The sequence below is a fragment of the Penicillium chermesinum genome (assembly GCF_028974085.1).
Source record: "Penicillium chermesinum strain IBT 19713 chromosome Unknown utg000001l:1.0-1975020.0:1.0-1976611.0, whole genome shotgun sequence".
Lineage (NCBI taxonomy): Eukaryota > Fungi > Ascomycota > Eurotiomycetes > Eurotiales > Aspergillaceae > Penicillium > Penicillium chermesinum.
In genome coordinates, this window is record NW_026695311.1 from 213,726 (window position 1) to 240,121 (window position 26,396).

The 26,396-nt window shown below is 49.7% G+C and overlaps 9 protein-coding genes across 9 annotated transcripts; 6 read left to right on the forward strand and 3 right to left on the reverse strand.

Annotated features, from left to right (window-relative positions):
- Window positions 1-841: 841 nt before the first annotated feature.
- On the forward strand, window positions 842-1,110 carry N7468_000097 (protein phosphatase regulator REG1; the record flags this gene model as incomplete). The annotated part of the gene is made up of 2 exons (XM_058469394.1): window positions 842-895; window positions 916-1,110. 2 exons carry the CDS (start codon window positions 842-844, stop codon window positions 1,108-1,110), a joined length of 249 nt encoding a protein of 82 aa, XP_058335425.1.
- Window positions 1,111-1,168: 58 nt separating this feature from the next.
- N7468_000098 (GATA-like domain-containing protein) lies at window positions 1,169-2,493 on the forward strand (the record flags this gene model as incomplete). Its single annotated transcript, XM_058469395.1, has 2 exons — window positions 1,169-1,413; window positions 1,488-2,493. 2 exons carry the CDS (start codon window positions 1,169-1,171, stop codon window positions 2,491-2,493), a joined length of 1,251 nt encoding a protein of 416 aa, XP_058335426.1.
- Window positions 2,494-3,532: 1,039 nt separating this feature from the next.
- N7468_000099 (ELMO/CED-12 family protein) lies at window positions 3,533-5,763 on the forward strand (the record flags this gene model as incomplete). The annotated part of the gene is made up of 4 exons (XM_058469396.1): window positions 3,533-3,799; window positions 3,892-4,917; window positions 4,997-5,249; window positions 5,309-5,763. 4 exons carry the CDS (start codon window positions 3,533-3,535, stop codon window positions 5,761-5,763), a joined length of 2,001 nt encoding a protein of 666 aa, XP_058335427.1.
- A 1,027-nt stretch (window positions 5,764-6,790) lies between these two features.
- On the forward strand, window positions 6,791-9,356 carry N7468_000100 (uncharacterized protein; the record flags this gene model as incomplete). The annotated part of the gene is made up of 3 exons (XM_058469397.1): window positions 6,791-7,447; window positions 7,571-8,201; window positions 8,338-9,356. 3 exons carry the CDS (start codon window positions 6,791-6,793, stop codon window positions 9,354-9,356), a joined length of 2,307 nt encoding a protein of 768 aa, XP_058335428.1.
- Window positions 9,357-10,030: 674 nt separating this feature from the next.
- N7468_000101 (uncharacterized protein) lies at window positions 10,031-11,510 on the forward strand (the record flags this gene model as incomplete). The annotated part of the gene is made up of 4 exons (XM_058469398.1): window positions 10,031-10,243; window positions 10,312-10,337; window positions 10,399-10,415; window positions 10,492-11,510. The coding sequence occupies 4 exons, from the start codon at window positions 10,031-10,033 to the stop codon at window positions 11,508-11,510; spliced, it is 1,275 nt and encodes a 424-aa protein (XP_058335429.1).
- A 371-nt stretch (window positions 11,511-11,881) lies between these two features.
- On the reverse strand, window positions 11,882-14,526 carry N7468_000102 (dynamin-related GTPase DNM1; the record flags this gene model as incomplete). The annotated part of the gene is made up of 4 exons (XM_058469399.1): window positions 11,882-12,196; window positions 12,292-13,865; window positions 13,964-14,261; window positions 14,335-14,526. Coding segments are annotated over 4 exons (2,379 nt in total), but the record flags the coding sequence as incomplete, so codon positions are not given.
- Window positions 14,527-14,931: 405 nt separating this feature from the next.
- On the reverse strand, window positions 14,932-17,491 carry N7468_000103 (putative actin binding protein; the record flags this gene model as incomplete). The annotated part of the gene is made up of 5 exons (XM_058469400.1): window positions 14,932-15,018; window positions 15,096-15,691; window positions 15,831-16,842; window positions 17,033-17,220; window positions 17,293-17,491. 5 exons carry the CDS (start codon window positions 17,489-17,491, stop codon window positions 14,932-14,934), a joined length of 2,082 nt encoding a protein of 693 aa, XP_058335431.1.
- Window positions 17,492-18,890: 1,399 nt separating this feature from the next.
- On the forward strand, window positions 18,891-21,413 carry N7468_000104 (uncharacterized protein; the record flags this gene model as incomplete). The annotated part of the gene is made up of 3 exons (XM_058469401.1): window positions 18,891-20,234; window positions 20,288-20,870; window positions 20,923-21,413. The coding sequence occupies 3 exons, from the start codon at window positions 18,891-18,893 to the stop codon at window positions 21,411-21,413; spliced, it is 2,418 nt and encodes an 805-aa protein (XP_058335432.1).
- A 1,505-nt stretch (window positions 21,414-22,918) lies between these two features.
- N7468_000105 (uncharacterized protein) lies at window positions 22,919-25,977 on the reverse strand (the record flags this gene model as incomplete). The annotated part of the gene is made up of 3 exons (XM_058469402.1): window positions 22,919-25,631; window positions 25,693-25,840; window positions 25,902-25,977. The coding sequence occupies 3 exons, from the start codon at window positions 25,975-25,977 to the stop codon at window positions 22,919-22,921; spliced, it is 2,937 nt and encodes a 978-aa protein (XP_058335433.1).
- Window positions 25,978-26,396: the final 419 nt, after the last annotated feature.

Below are 26,396 nucleotides of genomic sequence, written 5' to 3' on the forward strand. Positions count from 1 at the left end.
AGGGTGGACCAAGTTTTTTTTTTTTCGTACCTCTACGGCCCCGCTCCGCGATGCTCCGACCAATTCGCCTCCTTCTATCAAGCTCGCAAGGTCCTGCGAGAGAAAAACAAAACCAAGACGTTGACCCTGGGAAGGGATTCGAGAGCTGCAGAAAATAATTAAATAGAAATAAATATAGCATCAAACCCCACTAACAGGACGTGCATCTTCGGCAAACGGTTCGAGGGGCCATTTCTCGTCTGGTCTGGCCCTGCATCTCCTTAAACTTTGGGTTCTAAGTGGCGAAGGATACATGATACAAAACCCAGATACGAGGGTACAGGAAGATCATAAGAAGCCACAGCCCCTCAATTACTTCGGTGACTCTATGAACCCCCCCCCCCCCCGGATCTCTCTACTGATATCACTGGTGGTCCATATTACGAGACCTCTTCTCCAGTCTGCTAGCCCACGTCTTGTGCCACCGTCTTTTTCTCTTTCGACGTTGCCTTTCCCCCGCCACCTTCCCTCCACTTTCTCCAGATTCATACTAGGGTAATAGCCTTGTATTTTATTTTATTTTTCTCCTTTTTTCCTTCCCTCTTTTCTTTGTTCTGGTTTCTGCTTGCCGCGACCCGCTCAGGACTTGTTTAAAACTGGGGACCTTATCGTGACCAACTTTTCCTGTCCGCATCCGGGGTTCCCTGTATATCCTTATCATCCCAAACGACTCCAGGGTTGAACGGTGCCCCTCCTCCCTGGCTCTTATTTAATGGTGTTATGGCCCTTTTGATTTGATCCTTTCTCCCCCATTCCCCTCCCCCACAGTCTCCACTGTCCTCCACCTGCAAACTTCGGGGAAATGACGGCGGTGCTGGCCTCTCGCGAACAGCATTCGCAGTTTTCCCGGATCCTCGTCGAGCCCCCACGACGCAGCGATACTTCCTCCAGACCGGCATCCCGACCAAGACCCTCATGCAAGATGAGGATTCGGCCCGGGACTGCTCTCCCGCCTCGCTTTCATCACTTCCTCCCTCGCCCAGTTTTACGCCACCAGAAGAACCCCCCTACACTCCCACCACCGTCAGCACCCTCTCCCTGGATGAAGACCTGATCCTCCCCTACCTATGATGGGCAATCGGATTCCGCCCACAAGATCTCTGATGTTCTGAGCGATCTTTCCGAAGGCATGGCCCCCGTCCGGACCTGCGGAACCCCGGCCGCCGACGATTCGTCCGTGGAGGACGAACCCTCTCGCCATGTCGACTATCTGTCTCATGACTGGCGGGAGGAGGACATCTGGGCCTCCTGGCGGTATGTCGCTGCCCGCAGAAATGACTACAGCAATGGGCCTCGACTGGAGAACGCCTCGTGGAGAACCTGGGCGAAGGCGAAAAACAACCTGGGGACGATCTCACCCGACACTTTGAATTGGTAGGTATTTCCAATTGGGCTCCTCGGTCGAAGGGTAACGGTGTGGATGTTCAGCTAATTGTTCGTTCTTAAAGGCTCAAGGACTGTGATGTGACCTGGCTGTACGGGCCACTGAAGACATCAAGTTCCAGCGACACTGTCGTATCCGATTCATCCCCTCCTCCCAGCCGTCTGGAAACACCAACCCTTTATCACGATCGCAAGCCCATTCTCAAAAAGAAGACCGCCTCTGAAACCATCCTGCAACGGTCGTTGTCTCAACATACACTACTTCAACATGCCGGTGCCATTCTCCAGGCACAAGAAGCCGAAAATGGCTGGGCACGACCCCCACTCGATCGATCAAATACAGACATCGATCGTCTTCACCAGCGCACGGGGAGCTCGACTCACTCCCTCGGAAACACTCTCACAACCACATCCTCTTCTGGTCTAACCTCTCCAAGTGAGCGCCGTCATATTCATTTCAATGATGAGGTCGAGCAATGCATTGCCGTGGAATGCAAAGGCGAGGAGGACGAATGGCCCTTCGCTGTCGATGACGAGTCGTCATCAGATGAAGGCTTGTTCATGATGCGAGAGATCTCCAATAAAACCCCCATCAGCAGCCGAAGCACCCCCCGAAACAGCTTCAGCAGCGATAGCAAAACAATTGCTCCATTACCATCTACTACCCTCAAATACCGTGGAGATACTCCTGAACCACACACCGGATCAGTTCTTAATCAGTGGGTTGGTTTCGCCCCATCTCAGTCTTCTTCCCCTCTCTCCCCCTCCCCTTCCGTTGAGACTCTGCGGCCAGCCCCCGCCGCCAACTTCCTCCTGGACGATGATGATGAGGATCCAAGCCTGGACTTTACCGGGCAATATCGAAACCCAGACCGCACGTGGTTTGTGCCAGAGGGTGAGGACGCGCAAACAGATCGTCCGCTACAGCTGACCGATTCGGGAATGTTCATGCCCTACGGGGAAGGCGAGGGAGAGGCGTCTAGCCACACCATTCTAGGCCGGGTGGTCGACACTGTAAATACAGCCCGCGACATTGCCCATGTGATATGGAATGTGGGCTGGCGACGATGAAGAGTCGTCGATAAATGACAGGCCTTTATCCTATCCCTTCCTTCTTCTCCGTGAGCGAACAGCATCTCTAGAAGATTGGGGAGGGAAAATCGGTATTTTTGCGCCGCATGGAAAAAGGAGACTAGCGTCACTAGTCTGTACATAAGATACATAAACGGTCGCCAAGGTTCGTGGTTCACAGCGGGTGCCTGGCGCAGCATGCTTCCGGAGTTTCGCGCATTTGTTTTGGGGGGACTTTTTTTTTTCTTTTTATTTTTTTTGTCTTTTGGTGGTGTCAACTTCTATTTCTATTAGATATCCTGTTGGCAAGACCAGTACACTCGGTCTGGATTTTGATTCCGCTACTTTTGAGGAGAACAAAATACTCGGAATGTATGAACGAATCTACTATGTCAGAAGGGTCTTGCTAGCAGTAGCTAGGAAGTTCTTATTCAATCAATTCCATCAATTTCTGAAAGATAGATCCAGAGCAGTATGTAAATCCACCAGGATTGATCATTGTGTGGCAGCCATTACCGGTAGACGATTCCTCCGAGGCTTTTGTTGGCTGGAGCCTACTCTCGATATGGACCCTTCAACTCCTGCAGTGACTTATAGTTGAAACCGTATCTCCCATGCACCTAGAAGGAGCGGTTTAGAATAACTAACTCTATACTAGCATATCGCACAATTAGCGATCGGGGGTGTGTTGTCTGTGCTGTCTATCCAGAATAATGGATCGATCTAGATGATGCTGTGGATCGGCGCTACCAGCCTACAGTATTACTCTATGTATTCAGATATGCAGTTCCTCGCCAATCTATTATTACTAGTAGTGGTGACTGTAAAATTGAATTCTCCTGGAATACGAATACCCAATCGTTCATCGCATACGTGTGATCAATGCCCCCAGAGAAACAGCATATGTCATTCATGGTCCACGGGGCTGTTATTTTAGCCTTTTTTCCCCGAAAGGCCCCACAAGTACTCTCCCTGCTGCCCCTGATGTGCCCGCTTTTTCCGCACCTCACCCCATCCTTTGCCCGGGGACTCAATCACCATGGACAACGTCAATGTCGCTGAGTTGGTGGAACGGCTGGGAAGCGAAGAAGATGCCGCGCGGAAAATGGCCGTCTTCAAGCTGCAGGGTGTTATTGGCGACCCGTCGTTCGCTGAACTCTTTATCACCCAAGGCGGCTTGACTCGTCTGCGCTATCTCACCTTGCATGCGAGCGGCAACACCCTCGCCTACAGTCTGACGAGCTTCGCGCGGCTCTTGGAGGTGGACAAAGGCTGGGACTGTGTCGATCAGGAGCTCGTGCAACGAGTGAGGAACCTTTCCCTTTCTAGCACCCACCATTCAACGCAAAGAGTTGCTTGTCGAAATATAACTGCTAATACTGTCCATGTTCCATTTAGATCGTCGAGTTGATCGTCACCCATCCTCTAGTCAACATCCTCCGAGGTGCAATGTCAATCCTAGTATCCGTGGTGTCGCATCCGCACGCCGGTAACCAAGCAGACCCAGATGCCTTCGGCTTTCGCGCGCTGAAACCTGCCATTGCGATATATCCTCAGTTCCTGGAAATGCTCGTCAGTCGGCTTTCTTCCGCAGATCATGCGCTGTGCGCCAATGCGCTCCAGCTAATCAATTCCCTAATGCGCGATTCGATCACCTATGACTCCGAGGCGGAATGGCCCAAATTCATACAGAGACTCCAGGATTTGGGTGTGATCCGGGCGGTCTATGTTTTGATGCAAGACTCGGCGCTGCAAGATCTAGCACATCCATTACTCGAATTCCAGTCGCTCACTAAGGTCCTTCTTCGCAAATGGCGAGACATCCCTCTGGATCAGGAGAAGCCCGAGCATCGACGAGCCTTAAAGGGTATCTATCTTGCCAGCAACCCGACAAAAGGCTCTGATGAGACAAATGAGAATGGCGATGAGACCCGCCGCTCCAAACGGCACCACGCAGAGAAGTGGCGGAAGCTAGGATTCGAGTCAGAGTCTCCGGCATCGGAGTTCTCTGAGGTTGGCTACTTAGGTATGATGGACCTGGCAGATTATGTCCGCAGCCATCACGATGAGTTTCAGAAGATGCTGCTCGAGCAATCTACCAAGCCCGCTGGTCAGCGGTGCCCCATTGCCCGGGCATCATTGGCAGTCACTTCTATCCTCTATGAACATTTCGAAGTAGATAACTCGGAAATTGAGGATTCCAAGACCTTTATGCTGATGGAATCCCGGTCGAGTCTGGATAAGTTGTTCCGGCCATTGCTCTTACATTGGACTCGGCTCCATGTCGCTGGTTTGCAGGTGTTTTTCCGATTGTGGAAAGCTACCGCCGCTGAAATTGAGGACCTCGACAAGATCGTCGAGTTGGTTCGTATCTTAATGGAGTCTGTGGTAGGTGGCGCGGGCCGCACCAAGGACGTCCAAGATGTCGAAGAGGAACTGGCAAATTATGAATACAATCGGTTGCGGGAGTTGCAGATGGAGCTTTTCGAACTCACCTATGAAGATGCTTGGGGGGAAGCACCTTAACCAAGTGCGAGAAGAACTCCAGCATGAGGCACTTCAGTTTGTCAAAGAACAACGCATCCGATGTCTGCTGCACGGGGCATGGTTTGCGCTTGACTCTTCATCCAAAGTGGATGTGAGGGCCTCGTCCCATCAGTATGTTCAACTATCGCATAACAGGCGCTATTTGCATTTCGGTGAATTTGACTCTGTCGCGGAAAAGGCGCCAGAGCTTGATGCGCTGCCAGAGAAGAGTAATGTTTTCCCCATTCTTCATTGCTTTCGGGCCATGCTAAGACCATACCTTCTGTAGTTGATCTTTCTACCGTCTCATCCGTGGTGTCTAACATCTCTACCAATCCTGACGACGCTTCGGCCTCAACTGTGAAGACTGCTCCTCGGCAAGCCTCCACCAAGATCACCATCCATGGGCACGCACCTTCTCCCAACTTGACTCATACCAAGAACCAGAGTCATGCTCGGACGGGAAGCCGATCAACCCAAAAGGAGATTGTGCTCTTGACGCTTCGGCCTGCCTCACATAGCGTGGCATCAGAATGGCTCGATGGGCTGTTGATGCTTCTTAATCAACAACCGATCACCACAGAGACCAACAAGCTAATCGATCTCGTTAGCAACTATGGTCTCAAAATCCGCCTGCTCAATGTCCGTTTCGATGATGCCACTTTTGCCGGGGAAGTGCCCCCAGTACCCGGACGAGAGGGGTTGGATGAAGACTACTATTATGATGTCTTTGGTGGCGCTTAGTTCCGCTTGCATTGACTGCTCGGATATCTCCTGTGCCTTGTTATTCTCTTGTCCCATTTTCTTATCCCTTGACTCTTCTCTTTCCCGGCGACCCGGTCAATATACCCCCATTGTGACCGAGGCATGTACGATACATATTGGCATTCGGAGTTGGGACGCTCTGTGAACAGCTGCCCTTGCACAAACAGATATTATGAATGCCAAATTTATTTAAGAACATACTGCTATTTCAAACCTATAGTAGTTCCAATTGAGAAAGTAATCCCAAAGCTCACATCTCCATATGTAGAGGGAACGGGGAATGGTTCGTCCAAAGTGGGACCGCGCTATCAATTAAGCTACAACCCCCGGTTGAAAGTCTGTGTGCACTCGGCCCCATTACCATCGGGTGAATAACCACCCACATTTTTATTCTTTCTCCTACGCCTCCCCCATGGCATCGATCGCTATCGATCTGGAATTATATTCTAGCAAGATAAAAAAAGATCTATATAGCGAAAGATATGCAGGTTTGGTTTAAAGAGCACGGGATGTATGTTGAAGATTGGCTGGTATACTCGCCTGATCTTAATCCTATTAAACTAGTCTGGAAACGACTAAAATATTAAATCTTTCTATATATTATAAGATATTATATAGACAGAAAGATCTGGAGAGGACCGGGCTTACTTTAAAGAGTATATTAATACTATATAGGATATGTTAGACCAGACGAAGATTGATATGTTAATATTGAGTATAGTAAGAAGGATGGATAGATTGTATACAAACCAAGATTATTATATAAAATATTAAGCAATACAACTCTGTATATGAACCTGTTCATTCAGTATTTTGAATTTTATTATGATCCCATAAGGGTTGGTGGTATAGGATAAGTAACCATGAATATATATCAGTATTTGATGGGGTAGGTGAAGCGGTATGCACACAGACTTTTGCCCCCCATTGTATCAGTCCGCTTATCGCGTGTTTTGCCTCCGTGAGCTCTCATTTCCTCCTCAATGTCGGAATCTCCATGAGCATCATGGATAGGCGGCCCACTAAGCGACAACGCCGCGCAGAAGCCCCATTCCAATCCGATTCCAAGCCAGTCACTCTTTCGTCACGTCCGAAGCCGACCCGTGCACGCCCCAGCCCGGCTCCTTCGATCCAACTTCCTTCATCCTCTCCATCCCCCACCAAAACACCGCCAAGGCCGGTGAAGTCCCAATCCAAGTCTCTCCATAACTTTTTCCAGCCCGCATCAGAAGGACAGCGATGGTCTTCCCAGAAATTCGAACCGCAGCGCTCAGCATTGGCGCCGGAAGTCACCCTAGATGCCGATGTCATCGAGGACGACTACGATTCGTACGACGAGATTTTTACCCAGCACATCGCTAGCCAGAAGCCTGACAATGCCTCCAAATCAAGTTGCAATAAGCCTCCAGCAGCAAGGTCCCAGGTTAAGACTGCCTCACGCCCAAAACCCCAATCCTCCAAACGATTTGTGATGGCCTCTAGGCCAAATGAACGCTCCCGACAACCCTCACCACTTAATAGTAACGATTTGACCGATATCGACAGTCTTCCATGGGCCCAACGTTTTGCCCCAGTGAATCTCGATGAGTTGGCCGTGCATAAAAGAAAGGTATCCGACGTTCAGAAATGGCTGGAAGAGGCGTTCTCGGGAAGGCGCAAAGAGGTACGTCTCCTTGCTTGCAGTGTTCAGCTTGTATACGACTTTCTGGACTATCTGTCTGCTCGAGATGGCTCCAACGTGGTTTCCATTTTCATTTTTTTCCCCCTCCTTGCTGACGCGGAATAGAGACTCTTGATCCTACGAGGTCCTGCTGGTTCAGGGAAAACGACCACGCTCTCTCTCCTGTCTAAGGTTCTAGGATTCGACATCGTTGAGTGGAGAAACCCAGCTGTCCCAGATTACACTATGCACGGATACACCTCGATCGGTGCCCAATTCGATGATTTTCTGGGCCGCGGTGACCGATACGGTGGCTTGGAATTTGACCACGCAAAGGCGGACGAAACCCACATTGGCCACTCCGGGACTTCTCAGGATCGACGAGTGCTCCTGGTAGAAGAGTTTCCCACGGTGTTCCATCGTGGTTCTTCGAGTCTGGCTTCATTTCGAGCATCCCTCCAGCGATATCTTGCCGCTACGACCCGTGGAACGGATCGCGATACACACCCGCCTATTGTAATGATAGTTTCTGAGACCTTGTTGGGTTCAGCCTCGTCGATATCGGACAACCTGACGGTACATCGCCTGCTTGGTCCTGCGCTCTATAATCACCCAGGCACAACTATCATCGACTTCAATAGCGTTGCATCGACATACATGCAGAAAGCTTTGCGATTGGTTCTGGAAAAGGAGACGAAAATGTCAAATCACAGCAGTGTCCCCGGGCAGGCTGTCCTTGACGCCATTTGCGATGTTGGTGATATTCGCAGCGCGATATCCTCCTTGGAGTTCTTGTGTTTGAAAGGAGATTCGGCTGGAAATTGGAGCGGCAGGGCCACAAAGGCCAAGGGGAAAAAGCCCCGTGGGGGGGTCTAAGCTAACTCCAATGGAAGAGGAGTCACTAAGGATGATATCCCAACGAGAAGCTAGCTTGGGGATGTTTCATGCCGTGGGGAAGATCGTCTACAACAAGCGCATGGACAAAAGTCTCATGCCAGTCAACGCAATCATCCCCCCTTCACCACCTGATTATCTTTCTTCCTATGACCGACCCAAGGTGTCTGAGGTAGCGGTTGATGAATTGATAGATGAGACAGGAACGGACGTTGGCACATTTATCTGTGCTTTACACGAGAACTATCCACCTTCATGCCACGGGCCTGCATTTACTGACAGCCTCAATGCATGTATTGAGGCCCTGTCTGACAGTGATATACTAAGTCCTGGGCGCAGATCCATCCATGGCTCTCGAACCGGCATTGGCCTGGGTATTGGAGCCACGCCACTGAACACCGGCGTGGACCTCTTGCGGCAAGATGAGATTAGCTTTCAGGTGGCAGCTCGGGGGCTTCTCTTTGGGCTTCCATACCCGGTTAATCGACGAGTCTCCCCGAGTGATGGGAAGGGACGTGCAGGCGATGTTTACAAGATGTTGTATCCAACCTCGCTTCGGCTCTGGCAAAAAACGGAGGAGGTTGAAGGCCTTTTGGATGCTTGGATGAAACAGAACCTAGATCCCTTTGGCCATCCACACCTTCTGTCTCAAGACTCTGATCCTTCAGCCAGGTCCACCGGGGTATCTTCCTGGAAAAAGCTCCGGTTTGGTCTTACTGTATCAGGCGTGACAGACGATCGCCCTCATGGCTCGGTTGTGACGATGATGTCTCGTTCTGATGCACTGCTTTATCAGCTTCCTTATGTGGCGCGTATTCAGCCCCAGGATGCCGCATCTTCTCTTTTGACTCAAATCACTCGTATTCGAGGGAATCTACTGGAAGATGTCGAGGAAGATGTCGTGGACGACGGATTGGGTCCAGAACTTCCTCGAGACAGGCGCACAGGGGTCGGCAGCCATACGGCCTTTGGGCCAATAGTCCCCCCCACTCGAGGAAGAGAAGCTAATTCTGAGTGATGACGATATTGTTGACGACTGAGGACTGAATAGATTTGGTTGGGATACAACAATCAGATATATTCTCCAACTACTAGAAAATGTGAATAATTACGTTAATACAAGCAACCCTCCTTATTCATCTCTCTAGTTCATATCTAATATCGGGTCCTTCGTTGATAGGAGGTACCAAGGATGCGGTTCCTGCGACTCGCGACACGAGATCGAGCGGGGGCGTTCTACCAGATAATACCATCTGCCCTTATTAGACTGACTAGCCCGGTCTTTGCTGCTAGGGGTCTTGGAATAGTTATACCTTCGCTTGATGGGAGGTGATATAATATGTGGCGATAGTTAACTAAGGACGGAACATTGTGAATCTACGTAGTAGATCGCGATTGTACCTAATCGGCGCCGTCTCTGGTTAAATATAAACATCCCGCGGACCCGCTCTTCTCCCATTTCCCAACTCGAACCTCACGCCCTTTGCGCCTGCGCCAATCCGACGATTGCCCTCGGCAAACCAGTCGAGTCCGCCAACCCCAATTGCTTTTTGAGAAGAAGCAAGGAGTATACGTCTAGTCGGTTGTGGCCCCAAGAAGCTACTTTGCCACGTCGCGTTTTTTCCCTTTCCCCCGCCTCTAGACCTCCCAGCAACCATATGAAGATCCGCAACAAGCCCTCATACGTACAGAATGATTAATGATAATCATGTCTCAAACCGGAAGGCCAACCCGGATACAATGGCTTCAGCCCGTCCCGCAGCAGAGCCCCCAGCTTTGCGCCGCTCCGACTCGGACCTGAAGAAGGATGCACGATTGATCGCCGCCGCGGCGCATGCTGCGGTGCCTAGCTGGGCGAACATGGTCCTGATATCCTCGCTCATTCTGGGCGGGTGCTGTGCAAACGTGAGTGGCAATTGGCCCCAAGAGGGCATGGCACGAATGTAAGATCGATTCGTCTGACATAACTGCAGGTATTCGCCCTCGAGGCCATCATCAAGTAAGCCAAGTCCCTTTAGCATGCCAGATATGCAAGACAAATGCTAATATTAATGTGATAGAGAGCAAGCCACGGCTGGTGAGAATCCCTTGACCTCGATATCGAGAGAGTATCCCCTGACGACGAGCACAATTTCCTAACGCACGCCGTGCAGGCCCATTGATCACCTTCGCGCAATTCGTTATATGCGCTGTGTTCACCCTACCAAATTTCCTCTCCCTCTCTGCAGGCCCAAGCGCTTTCTTCCTCAGCCCAAGAGCTATTCCGCTACGGTCATGGATGATATATACTGCGTTCTTCGTAACCGTGAACCTGTTAAATAATTGGGCTTTCGCATATAAGATCTCGGTACCGCTTCACATCATCCTACGCTCCGCTGGGCCTGTGGCATCTATGATAATTGGGTATATCTTCAATGGCCGGAAATATTCGCAAGGGCAAATACTCTCGGTAGCCATGCTAACAATTGGCGTTGTTGCTGCTGCGATAGCCGATGCGCAGACGAAGGGCCATTCTGTCCAGGTCACGTCAGAGTCGGCGATGATAACAACCGCGATAGGGTTTACTATTCTGGCGCTGGCCATGATACTCTCGGCTTTCCAAGGAATCTATGCGGATCGATTGTATGCGACGTATGGCCGAGATCATTGGAAAGAGGCCTTGTTCTACTCACATGCCCTGTCGCTTCCTCTATTTGTGACGAGCTACCCTCAGCTTTCCGCGCAGTGGCGAACTATTGTCTCATCACCGTCTCTGCTGACCAAAATTCCTCATACCGTCACTTCTTCCGAGACCGTCCTATCAATGGTCACGGCCGGCATTCAAAACCATAGGCCTACACAAGCATTCCTTGGCCAGCTTCCGGTCCAGGTAGCGTACTTGGTCATGAATGCACTTACCCAGTACTTATGCATTCGAGGCGTTCATTTGCTGTCAGCCAAGTCCTCATCGCTGACTGTAACTGTGGTTTTGAACGTCCGCAAATTGGTCTCCCTTTTGTTGTCGATCTATTTGTTTGGAAATCATCTGGCGAATGGCGTCTTGATTGGAGCTGCGCTAGTCTTCATCGGTGGTGGCCTGTATGGATTTGAAGGCGCCCGCTTAAGAAACAAGGCCATTAGAAATGATCAACCGACAGGAGGCGTGGGAAAACCCGCTCTTAAACAACAATAATACAGCTCGAAGACTTGGGGAAGATACCATCCAAGTCATAGGATCGGGCCCTGTCATTTCCGTTACAGATAGATACAAAAAGAAAACTCAACACCCAAAAAGATCCTCGATATAGGAGAGGAAAGTGAATAAGCGGAGAAGACAGGGCAGAACTAGGGAAGGGGAAGCATGTAGACACAAATGAATATCATGAACAAGTGCTCCCGCCTCCTTTCATGGTTAGGGAAAGAGTTAAAAAAGGGAAAAAGTCGAAAAGTCGAGTAATTGTACATCCACATCGAAGAAAATCCCCTATAATCAAAACATGCAACTGCGAATGGCCCTCGTGCTCTCTCCTTCGAGTATCCCCCTTGATTTTATCATTGATGGGTCTATAATACCTCTCCAACAATCTTCGCAGCCTCTTTGTAGGTATCCAGAAGGCGCTCGCACTTCTCACGTTCGGCTTTGATGCCATCGTCTTCATAGAGAAGCTCGCCGAACAGATCCTCCTTGTATAATTCACTGACAAGACGATTTTGTACCACGTCCTTGCTGTGGTTTACAAGAAGGTGCATAATGGCCTTCGGGACCTGATCAGCAATGGTCTCCCGAACGATTGCAAAATAAGAGGAGATCAAACGACGAATGAGCTCGGTCTCGAGCATCTCCTTGTCGGTCAAAGTAGGCTCTACGTTCTCATGAGGCTAGGTAGAAGGACAGAAGGTTAGAAAAGACGCGAGAAAAAAAAAAAGACATATCTCAATGAAAACGAACTGGCATGACAAAGGGCGGAACTTACAAAACCTATATCGCCTCCAAATTCTGGCGGGGCCGAGTATTCCTCGGGTGGGAGCACAGGTGACCTCACTTCAGCACGGCGGATGGCCTGGCTGGGACTATGCTCATTTGTGTGGTTTGATCGGTGAAGTGCAGGCTGAGGAGCAGGAGTATTTTGCACTCCTTCTTTACCGAAGAAGTAGTTCAGGAAAGAATCCCGTGTGCTTCCTTGCACACTGCCGAAGCCAGCCGGCTGGCTTGCGTGGACGCCATTAAGAGTAGCGGCAATGCCGTTCTCTGCATGACGGCCAACATGAGGAGACATACTGCGGTGCCCTTTTGTGGATTGGCTTCGTAAGGGGAGGTTATTCGACTTCGATTCGGATGGACCTTCTTCATCTTCCGCTGGGGCTCCATTGGCGGTGCCAAGCTCCTTCAAACGGCGCTTCTCTCGCTTCCTCTTCTCCTCCGCCTGGAGGGCCTTGCGTTCCTCTTCCTGACGACTTTGAATGATCGACTGCATGGCGGCCGCCGCACCGGGGAAATTGGGATGGTTGGTGTTGATGTAGGCTCTTTGGATGGATATGAGTGACTCAACATAGCCAGAGCAAGGGCCAAGTCGCTCCCGGAGAAGATCGGACACCACCTCGATAAGCTTGCCTTGGAGACGAGGGAAACGCAGAAGCTCCTGTGATCCACATGTGTGACAGATCTTGATGAGCTCTTCGTACACCAATTCAACACACCGTTGGGCTGGTGCTTCTAGCAGCTTAATCTGCGGTTTCACCAACAGATCAAACGCAAGCTCTGGCACAAAGAGGCTTGCTCGAGGACCCGTGGAGTTCCGGATCGCCGTCCTAATATCAGAAACAGTCAAGTTATGTGTGGGATCGATGGTTTCTAAAGAGTTACCAAACACCTCGTTGAAGATGTAGTAGATTCTTGCTCCACCACATAGCTCTTTGGTCGAGATCTCCGAAGAAGTTCCATCGATAGATGAGATGAAGGACGAGGCAAACCGAGTCATGAGCTGCAAAATCAGAGATCCTCGGTGCTCTTTCCCACTGAATTGCTTGTTGCCGTAGCTAGCAAGTTCTTGCTGGGTCTGGCCCATGAGGGTATTCAAGCGTGCTTTGATATCCGGGAGGCGGTCTCGAATATGTGACATCAGGGTCGAATTCAGCGTCTTGGCCAGGAATTGGGTCCCACAACGAGTGGCCATATTTCGATATGCTGGATGATGGCGAAAAAAATCCGATTCAGCACGCAGAGCATCTGCAAGTGACTTTCCGGACTGGATATCTTGTTGCGAGCGGTTGACAACACCAATGAAGCCGAGCTTCAGAGGGTATACGCGCCCGGAGAGTATGTCCATTGCATTGGTGCCGTGGTCCATCAAATCCAGCTTTGACAAAACTCCAATAGTCCTCCGGCCCATAGGGTCTACTTGGCGAGCAAGCTTCAATGCCTCGGAGTTGACCAGATCGACATTGGCAGGAGACACGGCGAGAATAATACTGTTTGGTTTGGCGATATATTCGAGGATGAGCGTGCGAGTTTGCTTCTCGATATCTGATGGTTGATCTCCAATAGGTACTTTGGTCAGGCCAGGCAAATCCACAAGCGTGAGATTGAGGACATGGGAGAGAAGATTTTGAGGTTGATTGGTTGACGATTGATCCCCTTGTTGCTACCCGCAATGCGCGCGGTTTCTGCCTCGATTTCCTGCTTGACCTGGGCAAAATCCTCAAATTTGCGACCCGGCTGGTGGTGAAACTCGGCCCATTCATGTTGTCCATCCACGCTGGCTGCGGTGTGAGGGACATGAATCTCGTCATTGGCGGGCCTATCATCTCGTTCGCTGGGAATATTGATGAGCTGAAGAATCAGAGGACGACGTGTAACAATCCCGCTGCCTCGTGGAAGAAAATCTCGACCAACGATGTTCTCCAAGACCGACGATTTACCAGACGATTGGGAACCGACAACCACCTTGACAGTAAGATTAGTCTCGAAAGAAATCAAAGCCGGGAAATGCGGAGAGGAATAATCAAACATGACGTACAATCTGAGGGAGATCAAGGGAGTCATTGCCAATGGTATTGAAGACCAGGTCTTGAAGCTTGTTCACAGTGACCAGCAGATCTTCTCCCAACGACGCCATTTTGATTGAACGGCAGTGGGTTGGAAAACCAACGCCCGATTTGTGCGAAGAGAATGTAGCGGCGGAGAAGAACTCAAGTTGAGTCAGACTCTTCCTTGAAGGAAACCAGGTGAAAGGGGTGGCAGTGTGGAGAGACTCCTCTCATTAATCTGGATCTGCACGCGCGCAATCGGGTTCAGGCCTCGGCGGTACTGCCAGGTTGTTTATGACTGACCACGTGACTAAATTAGGTAATGTGGATGACGTCTTCCAATGTTCTGTCCATGGATAGGTTCTATAGGTTTTAACAAAAAGTCAAGACATGTCTATGTACCGCTATGGAGAAGGCTATCTACCACGTCACGCTAGAGTGATTGGGTGAAGCCTCGATAGAGAATATCGCAGTAAGGCTATTTTTCACAAGGAGAACTGGACCGATACGAAGAACAAATACAAGATCAAAAGAGTCACAAGAATCATAGCCTATTTACACATGCCGCGATAGATGCGCCCAGGCCTTCAATCATGGAGCTGCACGTAGTTTGCAGGGAACAAGCCCCGCTGGCCTTCGTATTCTCCCAGCCACCAATCCTCGTCAGGGAATTCCTAATTACAATTAGCTTTAGGGATCATAGATGTCACAAGTGATACAAAAGGAGGGATACTGGAACAGGGGGACATACCACGTTAGTAATGGTTGCACCTTCTGGGAAGCTGATTTCATTATCCTCCGCAGCCTCATAGTCATACAGAGCAGCAGCTGTCGCGCCTTGGGAAGCTGGGGCTGAATCATGTCCCGAAGCAGCAGGTGGAGGTGGAGCAGAGACAGGTTCCGGCTCAGCAACAGATTCGGGCTCGGCCTCTGCATGAGCTGCGGTATGCGCATCAGCGACCTCACCGTCTGCTGCGATTTCGACGTAGTTTCCAGGGAAGAGTCCTCGTTCGCCTTGGGCATTGACACCCAACCACCAATCCTCATCAACCATCTCAATTTCAGTCACCACTTCGCCTTCCCGAAGGTCAATTTCATTATCCTCGGCCTTTTCATAGTCATATTGAACTACTGCATGCAAGCCGCCTTGCGAATGGACAGGGACTGTAGCTTCCGCAGCTGCACGGCCAAGATCATGGTGATCTTCTTCAAGATCTTCTTCCTTCGGAACAGCCTCCTGCAAGCTTTCCACCGGCAAGGCTGGTGGTGGAGCGTGCTGCTCTTCGTGTGCGTCCGAGACGCTTTGGCTCACAGGAACAGCGATTTGAATAGGGGAGCTTTCGCGGACTGGAGGGGTAGGTGGAGTAGGAGAACGTGGCTGAGGAGGGGGAGAAGGTAACGGCTGCTCAGCATCGTGCTCAGTCTCAGGCTCAGTTGGGCCAGAAGGCAGCCCGGGGATGGGCACTGGGCGACTTGCTTGAGGAACTGGGGGGGGTGGCTGGAGGCTCGCGGGAGAATTTCTCGCGCGCAGTTGCGACTTCAGACGGCGCTGAGCTTTCGGGTTGCAAGGGGTCGGATGCTCGCACGTCGGGCTGCGCTGGGGCAGGGCGATCCTGCACAGTTTGAACAGGCGCCCATGACTTTCCAGCATAAGAGCTCTTCCATTCATTCTGGCCGCTGGCCTGGCTTTGGATAGGTGGTGGTACAGATATATTAGTCTCAGAGGTCTCTCCACGCTCTCTAGCTTTACGTTCCGCCCATAATTGCGCAGGTGTTTTGCCTCCTTGGTTAGCAAAGGTTCGGCTAGCGCTTCCGATCTGAGCGTTTGCAGTGCTCGATGAGACACCGGGGCCAGCAGGCAGCGGGGGTTTAGTGCCTCCAACCGGGGGGCCAGAGCCAAATCTATTAGCAACCTTGGGCTTTGGTAGGTCGGTCAAGCGCTCAGCATTAGCTGCTGGACGCTCCGGGAGGGCAGTCGGCTCGTTCCGTGAAATCGGAGTCGAGTCAGTAAGGGGAGCACTGCCCCCAGGCTTCTGGGCTCGGGAACGAATGGCCGCGATGTCCACCTTACCGACTGGCTCATAGGACCCTTTGACTGGTGTCGGACGATCATCTTTCATCTGGCCAGATTCAGCGGCCTGGCGACGAATAGCGGCGATGTCCACTTTTCCTATTGGTTGATAGCCACCCCGGACCACATCATCTCGTTCATTGGTAGCCTCTGCAGTAGACTGTCTGCTCGCAGGTGACTGGTTCTCAGCCTTGAGCTGTTGCAAATTCACTTTTGTAGGTTGATAAGCAGGTTTGACTTTCTCGAGCTGCGTTCGTGTAATAGGAGGAGCATCAGCACCCCAGCCATCGTCATCATCAGGCGCAGATGGCTTAGGTCGAGAAATAGAAGGCGCCGAGGCGACCCCACCAGACCGAGTTGGAGTGAACACAGGTTTGCTTGCTACAGGGGGGCGAGGAGCTGCAGCTGGGGGGGGGTGCTTGCGACTCTGGGGAATATTTGGAGCCGGAAGAATCGGCCACTCGTTTAATAATGCCTTCGGGGGGAAAGATCACCATCTGCTCGAGCGGTGATCTGGACGTGATAACCCTATTACGAGGAATTAGGGGTTATTTCATGATTTGAAACTGCGGTCAAGCGATCTTGGTATCAAGGCGGGGGCTTTTTCGAGGACTTACATGCAAGAATTTGGAAACGCTAGCGAGATGACTCGTGAAATACCCTTTAGTGCGCTCGGGAACCCCCTCACCGCACCAGGCAATGAGGACATTTTTCGGCAATGCTGTATTCGGGTCTGTGACTTTGACATATGCGAATTGAATGCGACCTTCAGAGAACTCTTCGATGAGATCCAAAAGTTCACCCTCTACCATTGTACAAGCAGCAGTCAGCAAATTTTAAGTTATGTTGAAGGTAACCAAGAGACAGGCAATCATACCTCCAGAGGCCTGAACTTTCAATACGCTCTCTTTATTGGCGGAGTCCTGTTGGAAAGCGTTCACAAGCGGGGTTGACACTGAAAAGACTGCCCATTGGCCATAGGTTGGAGAGCTTCCGTTGGGTAACGTGGCATTCACAACGGTCTGATAGCTTTTGGATATGGAGGGTCCGTTGGTTGAAAGGTTAAGGGAGGCCATGGTTGGAAAAGGCGTAGATGCTCAAGCAGAAAGCGGGAGTAGGAAGAAGGGCGGGTCGGGGAGTCGATAGAAAGCCGCCACGTTCCAAGTTAAGGTATGAAGAAAATGCGGGGAGCGGCAAAAAGAATTGAGATCCAACTATGCAATGATCAGATGAGCCAAATCTTTCCTCTTTCGATATAATGGTAGATAGAAGGGCGGCAATTGTGGCAGAGGTCCCAGGGGTACACTGCATCAATAGACGGTGAAAAGACGAATGATGAAATCCTTTTGACTTTAGGGCGATGACGACTAATCACGAATACATACCAAGTCAATGAGGCTTTCCCACAGGGTGGGCAGAAACAACAATCGAGGGTCCGGAGTCTTAAGCGGTAAAAGGAGTCCAGGAAAGAAAGTAGGCGCCTAGGAGGAGCTGATGTTGATGTCAGTGTAGGGGAATGACGGTCGCCTGGGGAGGAATAGTTAACATGAGGGGCCTACGGGAAGTACCGATACCTATTCGGTACGGAAAGGGAAGGCAAATTAGAAGTACCGCTACTTCCACCGTGGATAACTTGTGCTCTTATCTAAGCACTGCATCAATCGCCATGTTCCGAGGTTCCAAGGCGGGTATCAGTCCTTGAAGATGGGTGGGTTCTTCGACATAACATGTAGTCCAGCATATGCGATGCATCAAGCAAGGAACTAAGCTTTGACTAAGTCCAGTCATCTAAATTTCTGACTTTGTTGATCGTCCTGTCTATCTCAGTTTCCAAAGTCCAGACTTTCAGAGGTGTTTATGTTACCAATCACGAGACTAACCAATCAATGCAGAAATTGGAAGGTCGACTTTGATCTCATGATGAATATTCAGTAGAAAATCTATATGCAAGCCCTAGTTGTATGCTGTAAATAGAGACATAGACAGATTGAGCCATGCGGAAATGTACACAGTATACTTCCTGCTTCTCCATAGGTCCACGGGTCGAGAACACATCTTTACGTAATTGATTTACCGCCCCCGAATCTGAAATTACTCACCGGCTTCCTTTTATGACCAAAAGTTATCCTCAAAAGCTTATCTCCTTACTCCTGTCGAAAAAGTGAGAAAAAAAAATTAGATCCGCCTGTATCCTTAATATATATTTAGTTTCTTATACAAATCGGATGGATGAATTTGAGTCCTTTCTGATGCTCATATGACCAAGCAAACAATCGAATCTCATCTCTTCATCTCCACCCCCCTTGCCTTGTCTCCCACTCTTTTTACTCAGGTCATTCCGTTGTTTTTCTGGCTCGTACTCCATTGCACCTGCCGGGTTCCTCTTTTGCTTTAACCCGACGAAGTAACACCTCGTCTATTGCCGCTCCGGTTTGTCTTCGAGGAGAGCGATCATGGGACCCCCCCCAGTCCGAAATGATCGGTTGGAATCCCAACACTGCGTCCTCGGACGATGAATATGGCAATTCCCCAGGCATCGACCATGAGTCTGTTGATCCTCTTTTTCACGAGCCTTCTGAAGAAAACGGCGCTGCGACCGAAATACTGCCTCGAGACCAACTGCAAAAAACCGCTACCTATGACTATGCCTTCGAGAAATCGCTAAGCCACGCTGAAGCAAAGCTATTCTATCAGCACCACCAGCAGGCATCTAAAGGCAACGAGAACCAAGCTTCAACTAGCCCAGTCATGGTCGCACGTACTGCCGCTGATGCACAAAACGACGGCCCCTCGATTCCGACCAATTCCACGCCACTGCATCCAAGCCAGACAGGCCGCAAAGCATCTATGATTCTCGAGCCAGAAGAACCTGCAAGTGCATCATTACCGCAAACAGCGGACGGTTCAGCCCAGAGTAACCCCAGCATTGCACGCCATATCGGGCCAGATCAATCTTCACCCTACAATGGTGTTCTGGGTCAACGACCATCTCAGGTATTAGCAGGTCTTGATACGGTTGGGCTGGGGATAGTTTCTCATGGCCCGGGTGGGGATGCCGTTACGGCTGAATTGGGGGTGATCTATCGCAAGATCCAGGACTTGTTGGACAGACGTCACAAGTATATGGCATTTTCACTCCAAAGACCAGCCGACGATCCTCGAGACCACCCAGGCTGGCAAATCTATCCTCCACCGCCCGAACCTTCCTGGGATGACGGCAAAGAATATCAACGGGATAAGGTTGGCGGACCGGCAGATATCGAGGGAAAAAGACGGAAGATGGGCCAGGACATTGGCGAGGACTTTGACATGGATGAATTGATGCCTCTGCCTGATAAGTGCTCCTGGACCTATCGGCTGGATAGCAATAGTGTCTATCAGGTATTTGAGTCTGACACTGCGGCGGATCAAAAAGCTCCGATTGTTGAGATTCCGTCCCTGCGAGATTTTTATATGGACCTAGATGCCGTGGTTGATGTTTCCACTGACGGGCCTGCAAAGAGCTTTGCCTTCAGGCGTCTGTCTTACCTGGAAGGCAAATTCCAGCTGTATACCTTGCTTAATGAGTACCAGGAAATTGCAGACAGCAAGAAAGTGCCACATCGAGATTTCTATAACGTGCGAAAGGTGGACACCCACGTACATCACTCCGCATGTATGAACCAAAAGCATCTGCTACGTTTCATCAAGAGCAAAATGCGCAAATCCCCTGACGAGGTGGTTCTTTTCCGTGATGGAAAACATCTCACACTGAAGGAGGTTTTCGAAAGTATCAACCTCACTGCCTACGACTTGAGTATTGACACCCTTGATATGCACGTAAGTTTCATAACACTTGTGCATACAGAAGACAGCTAAGTTAGTCTCAATAGGCACACACAGACTCCTTTCATCGGTTCGACAAATTTAACTTGAAATATAATCCGGTCGGAGAGTCTCGTCTTCGAGAAATATTCCTCAAGACCGACAACTACATCAAGGGCCGCTATCTGGCGGAGATCACTAAAGAGGTCATCTCGGACTTGGAATCCAGTAAATACCAGATGGTGGAGTGGCGTATATCGATATACGGGAGATCAATGGACGAGTGGGACAAGCTGGCAGCTTGGGTGGTAGACAACAAGCTATTTTCTCCCAACGTTCGCTGGTTGATTCAGGTCCCTCGCCTGTATGATGTATACAAGGCAAGTGGGATGATGGAAAATTTCGAGCAGGTTATCACCAATGTTTTCCAGCCACTGTTTGAGGTGACTCAGGACCCTGCCAGCCATCCCAAACTCCATGTCTTCCTTCAGCGGGTGGTCGGGTTCGACAGTGTCGACGATGAAAGCAAAGCAGAGCGTCGGCTATACCGCAAGTATCCCATTCCACGTGAATGGAATACCAAGCAGAACCCACCGTATAGCTACTGGATCTATTTCATGTTCGCCAACATTGCCTCACTGAACCACTGGCGTCAGCACCGGGGGGTTCAACACCTTTGTTTTGCGGCCTCACTGTGGTGAAGCCGGCGATCCTGACCACCTGGCTGTCGGTTTTCTCTGCTGCCATAGCATCAGCCACGGAATCCTGCTGCGGAAGGTGCCTTTACTCCAGTACCTCTATTATTTGGATCAGATTGGAATTGCTATGTCCCCGTTGAGTAACAATGCTCTGTTCCTGACATATGACAAAAACCCTTGTGCAAGCTTCTTCAAGCGCGGGCTCAATGTGTCTCTATCTACCGACGATCCACTTCAGTTTGCCTTCACCAAAGAACCATTGATTGAAGAGTACTCAGTCGCTGCGCAGATCTATAAGTTTAGCGCGGTCGATATGTGTGAACTCGCGAAGCACTCGGTTATGCAGAGTGGGTTCGAGCTCTCGTTGAAAAGGAGATGGTTAGGCTCGGACTGTGATCTTCCTGGTGTGGCAGGAAATAATGTTGCTAAAAGCAATGTCCCTGATATTCGTGGGATCTTCCGCTATGAAACGCTGCTTGCCGAGTTGTCATTGTGAGTTGTTCAGTTTCCCAATTACCGATGCTCTGAGTAGCTTTCGGAGCAGAGGCATGCTGCCGCTGAGACGTCACTAACATCGCCTACTTTTTATTCTGACATTTAGGATTGAAAGATACTCCGAGGGCACAAATATTGATGAGCCAAATGCCCTCGCTCCAGGTTTGCTGCATACAGTCGCTCAGGCATCTGTAAGATCGGGGGCTCGTACAAAACCCTAGCTCGACATTTGCTATGGAGTTCTTTTCGCCACTAGCAGAGGGGCTAGTATATAGAGAGCCTTATGTTTTATCTCTAATAAAATCAGCTACTTACTCAGTAGTTTTCGCCTTTTCTTCTAGTAAAGAGATTGTATATGTTATATTCGTTATAGACCCACTCTAGAGGAAGGAAAGTCAACCAGGCCAACCGATCTGTCAAGGATAATACACCACCCGCGCAAGTCTGTGTGCCTTCGGCCCCATTACCATCACCCTAACAACCACCCACATTCTTATCATTCTCCTATACCTCCCCTATGGCATCGATCGCTATCAACCTAGACTGATATTTTAACAAGATAACAAAAATATCGTATAAAGAGTACAGGATATATGTGTCACGGGCTATATCTATTCAGCACTATATGGCCTAGCTCTGCCGGCCTGCTCTGCCGGCCTGCTCTGCCGGCCTGCTCTGCCTTGCCTGTTATATCTAGCCTGCTCTGTTCTAGCTGCCCCTTTTCTCCTTCATGCTTTTTGTACATAGCGTGTGGCATCGTTTAGATTGAGTCGAATCAAGCCTTAGCCCTTTATGATATGTTGAAGATTGGACTGTTATACTTGCCTAATCTTAACCTTATTGAACTAGTCTAGAAACTATTAGAATATTGACTTTTTTTTGTATATTTAAAGATTTTGTATAGATAGAGTGTAAGATACGGCTGTCAAGGAACAATGAGAATTCGATGGTGAAACGCTATCGAATCAACGATGGAGGCGCCTTTGAAGATATATCGAGATCCTTTGAGCCGAAGTTGCACCATTCAAGGTCAGGGAAGCGGGGTCCCGGGATTCCCTTACATCCCATTGGTTGGATTAGGGCTGAAACCTGAGTCACAAACCCCTGGCGAACCCTCTTATAGAAGGGGGCGTTCTTTCAGATAGAAAGAGTAAGCTTTAGTCTTTGTTCAAACTGGAACCCTATCGTGGGATCCCATCGAATATCATTATCTCGCCTGGTCAACTGGTGCCACCCAAATCTGGTAGTTCCCTCACACTTTTCAGGCCAGATTGGGACATTCGAGCTATAATAGCTGCTCTTCATCAATTCATACCAAACTTTACAATGATTAAAGGAGAGGCAAGAGATTTTCCAACGATGGTAGGGATGTTAAGGGCACACTTCGACACAGAATAAAACTGTCAAAGATCTTGATAACTAGAGAAAGATCTTTATAAGTTGAACTATAAGCAAAGTCTACAACCTGGACAGAGCAAGCATATCAAACTCCAGTACATTGTCCGCCTATGAATCAATATTCAACCTTTTTGCTTCCCATTCAAGCAAAGTTTCAGCATTCGATAAGGTCTCAGGATCATTGTACCCCAATCGTTTCCGCCCAGCCACAGAATCTCGAATCAGATCAATGGCTTGAGTTTCGTGGCCTAATGACATCCAGACAAAAGCGAGGTTGGCCATACTGATCAGTGTGGCATGATTATCAACACCGAACTTGACCGTGCGAGTCTCTAAAACCTGGATGATGAGCTGCTCGGCCTCATTCCATCGTTCCAGTTTCATGTATGTCATGGCGAGGTTGTTCATGCTGTTCAATGTATCAGGGTGATCTTCGCCGAGCTGTGCCTTTTCAATATTCATAAGCGGCACCAGGATCTTCTCGGCATCTTCCCATTGGCCCATGCTTCCATATGTCTCTGATAGATTTCTCATGGCTTTCAGTGTGGAAGGATGATCTGCGCCCAGTTTCCTCTCAAAGGTTTCCATTACCTGTATCTCGAGGGTTTTCGTCTCTTCCAACCGACCCAGGTTCCAATATATGGATGCCAGATCGACCATGCTAGCCAGCGTGTTATCATGGTCAACACCGAACTTGATCTTGCAGGTCTCGACACGCTGACAATTGAGAGTTTCTGCCTCTTTCCAACGACCCAGGCTCATATACGTCGAGACGAGGTTTCTCATGCTCACCAGCGTGTTCAAATGATCTTCGCCGAGCTTCATCTTGTGACTCTCCACAATCTGTACTTCAAGGTTCTCTTTCTCATCCCATCGCCCTTGTCTTCCATATATTCTCGCGAGTGTGGCCATGGTCTTCAGCGTTGCAGGATGGTCCTTGCCGAGTTTGTCTCTGCGAGTCTCTATCACATCGAGGTAAAGCTTTTCAGCCTCTTCCCCTTGACCTTGCATGCTATATGTTGCGGCTAGGTTTTCGACGTTCTGCAATGTGTGAGGGTGATCCTTGCCGAGACATTTGATTCGAGTTTCCAATGACTCCACAAAAAGGTCCTCTGCCTCCTTAAAACGACCTTGGCTCCAATATGTCGAGGCCAGGTTAGCCACACTGGTAAGTGTCTCAGGATGCTCTATGCCGAGCCTCCTCTTGCGGCTCTCCATAATCTGTATATGAAGCTGCTGTGCCTCCTCAAATCTCCCTTGTTCCGTATATGTTGCCGCTAGCTCTGCCATACTCTGCCATGTTTGAGGATTGTCCTCACCTAAATTGCGTTTGCGAGCCTCGACGGCTCCAATCAAGAGTTCCTCAGCCTCTTCAAAGCGGCCTTGAGAGCAATATATCTGACCTAGGTCGGCCATATTCATCAACGTGACAGGATGGTCCTCACCATGCTTTGCCTTGAGAGTGCTCAAATTCTTTATGATGAGTTTCTCGGCCTCGTTGTACGATCCTTCTGCTGAATAGACCCAGGCTAAAAGGGCAGCACTGTCAAGTACTTCCTTATTGTCTTCGCTTAGAAGAGCCATTCTCTGTTCTCTTGATTTCATTGCCATATTTTTGACGTCTCTCAAGTAACCGGTTTCACATGCATACTGCACACCACGCGCAAGGACTGTAGCCCATTTTAAGCGAGACTCCGGTGATACTGGTCGTTGGTCACTTGCAGATCGAACATGAGGGAAAAGTGACCGGCAAACAGCCCAATTTTCGAATTCGCCAGTAGGGAAGTCGCGATGTAGATGATCGATGAACATCTCCCTGTATTGATCTAATTGTTGATGGGATTCCAACCAGGCGTGCGTGGAGAGTTGCACCAGTCGATGCATAGTAAGTATGGTGTCGTTTTCCCCGATCGATATGAAGGAATACTCACGCAGCACGAGGATATCGTCTTCAAACTCAAAGCTGGTCCCAGAACCTGATGAATCGCTATCACCAATGTTACTGGTACAGTGAGGCTGTTTTCGAACCAAGAAATCAGGTATCCCTCGTCGATCAAAAAAGCTCATGAGAGAGAGTAATGCCGCTGCAGATGGCCTCGTCCGCTTTATATAGTTGAACGAAATTTGCCATGTGAGTAAGATTGAACGTCTGCATTCCGAGTCTCGTTCACGGACAAATGATTCTCCCTGGAGAAGTTCCGTTGCTTCCCGATCGCCTCTTTTTAGGTCTTTCAAATATCGTGCCACTGAAGAGCGAGGACGCCTTCTCCAGATATAGCTGGCCGCTTGTGTGATCGCAAGCGGCATGTATTCAAGCTCTTCCACTAGCTGCCGGCATTCGTCGGAATTATCTTGTCCGTTCAGCTTCCTCAAAAGGAGCTCTGATGCTTCGAGGCTATTCATTGGCTCAACTTGAAGAATATCCTCGGGGTGGACCATCTTCAATGCAGTCTCTCGAGTCCGGCTCGTAATGATAATAAACCCGTTCTGGCGTCTTGGTAGATATTCGAACAATGGCTTCGTCAGGCCGGCCATGACCCCTGTGTTACTCATTGCTGGGGGTGAACAAAGAAACTCATGGTCATCGGCATTATCAAGGATAAGAACCCATTTGTCTCTTTTCTCATCCTGGAGCCAGTTCTCGACCAGTCTGAATATATTAGCCCCAGGGTCCTTACGCCCTGGGATCTTCACTCGATCTGCGAGATCCTGGAGACTCAGCGTGAATCGGAATTCATTGCTTGCATGAACCCAGAAGACCCATGTCGTCGGCGATTTGGATCGGACCTGATAGGAGTATTCGATGGCAATTTGAGACTTCCTTCGGGTTGTCAGTATAAGCCGTATACAATCGAGCCAAGTGTTGGTCACTGTACACTCACCCGACACCTCCGAGACCCACAAGTGCAATTCTTGAACCATGAACCGAGTTCTTGTTGTGAATCTGATCAAGAAGTATGTTTCGACCAGTGAAGTCTCGTTCTCGTTCGGGGGCAGTTGAGAGAGGGGCTGGTGGGGTTTCCGGTCTCTCTGGGTCAAGAAGCGGCCGTGAGCGAACCAAACTAAGTAGCGGGCCATGTTCCTGACTTACCTGGAAGATAGATATCCCCGTAATGTATCCCGATTTGTAATGCATTGTTGGTGCCGGAGAACACTATCGGTGCCATGATTGGGATGATTTTTGTTCCGTTAGATTAGACTTCTGTATAACCCAACTTGGGTCGAAGATTACGACCCAGAACCTAACCCGGGACCAGCTCCTGGGGCCCCAGAAAACCCGACCCAGTTCGACCTAGTTTTGCATAAAATTGCACAAAAACTACTCATAAAACTGCTAACTAATCTATATACTTTAACGTGGTCCACAAGTGAGTTCTGTACACAAGTGACTTCCGCAGCCTTCCGACGCGTCGCGTTTTTTCCTCCTTCAACCTATCACTATGCCTCCAAAACGCGCCTAAATTTAATCAAATTCAGAGCGTAAACTTGCCCTCGCTGTTAATACTATTCGCAATAAACAAATTCCCTCTATATGTCAAGCTGCCTGTGTTTACAAGGTTGACGAGTCTATGATTTATAATCGACT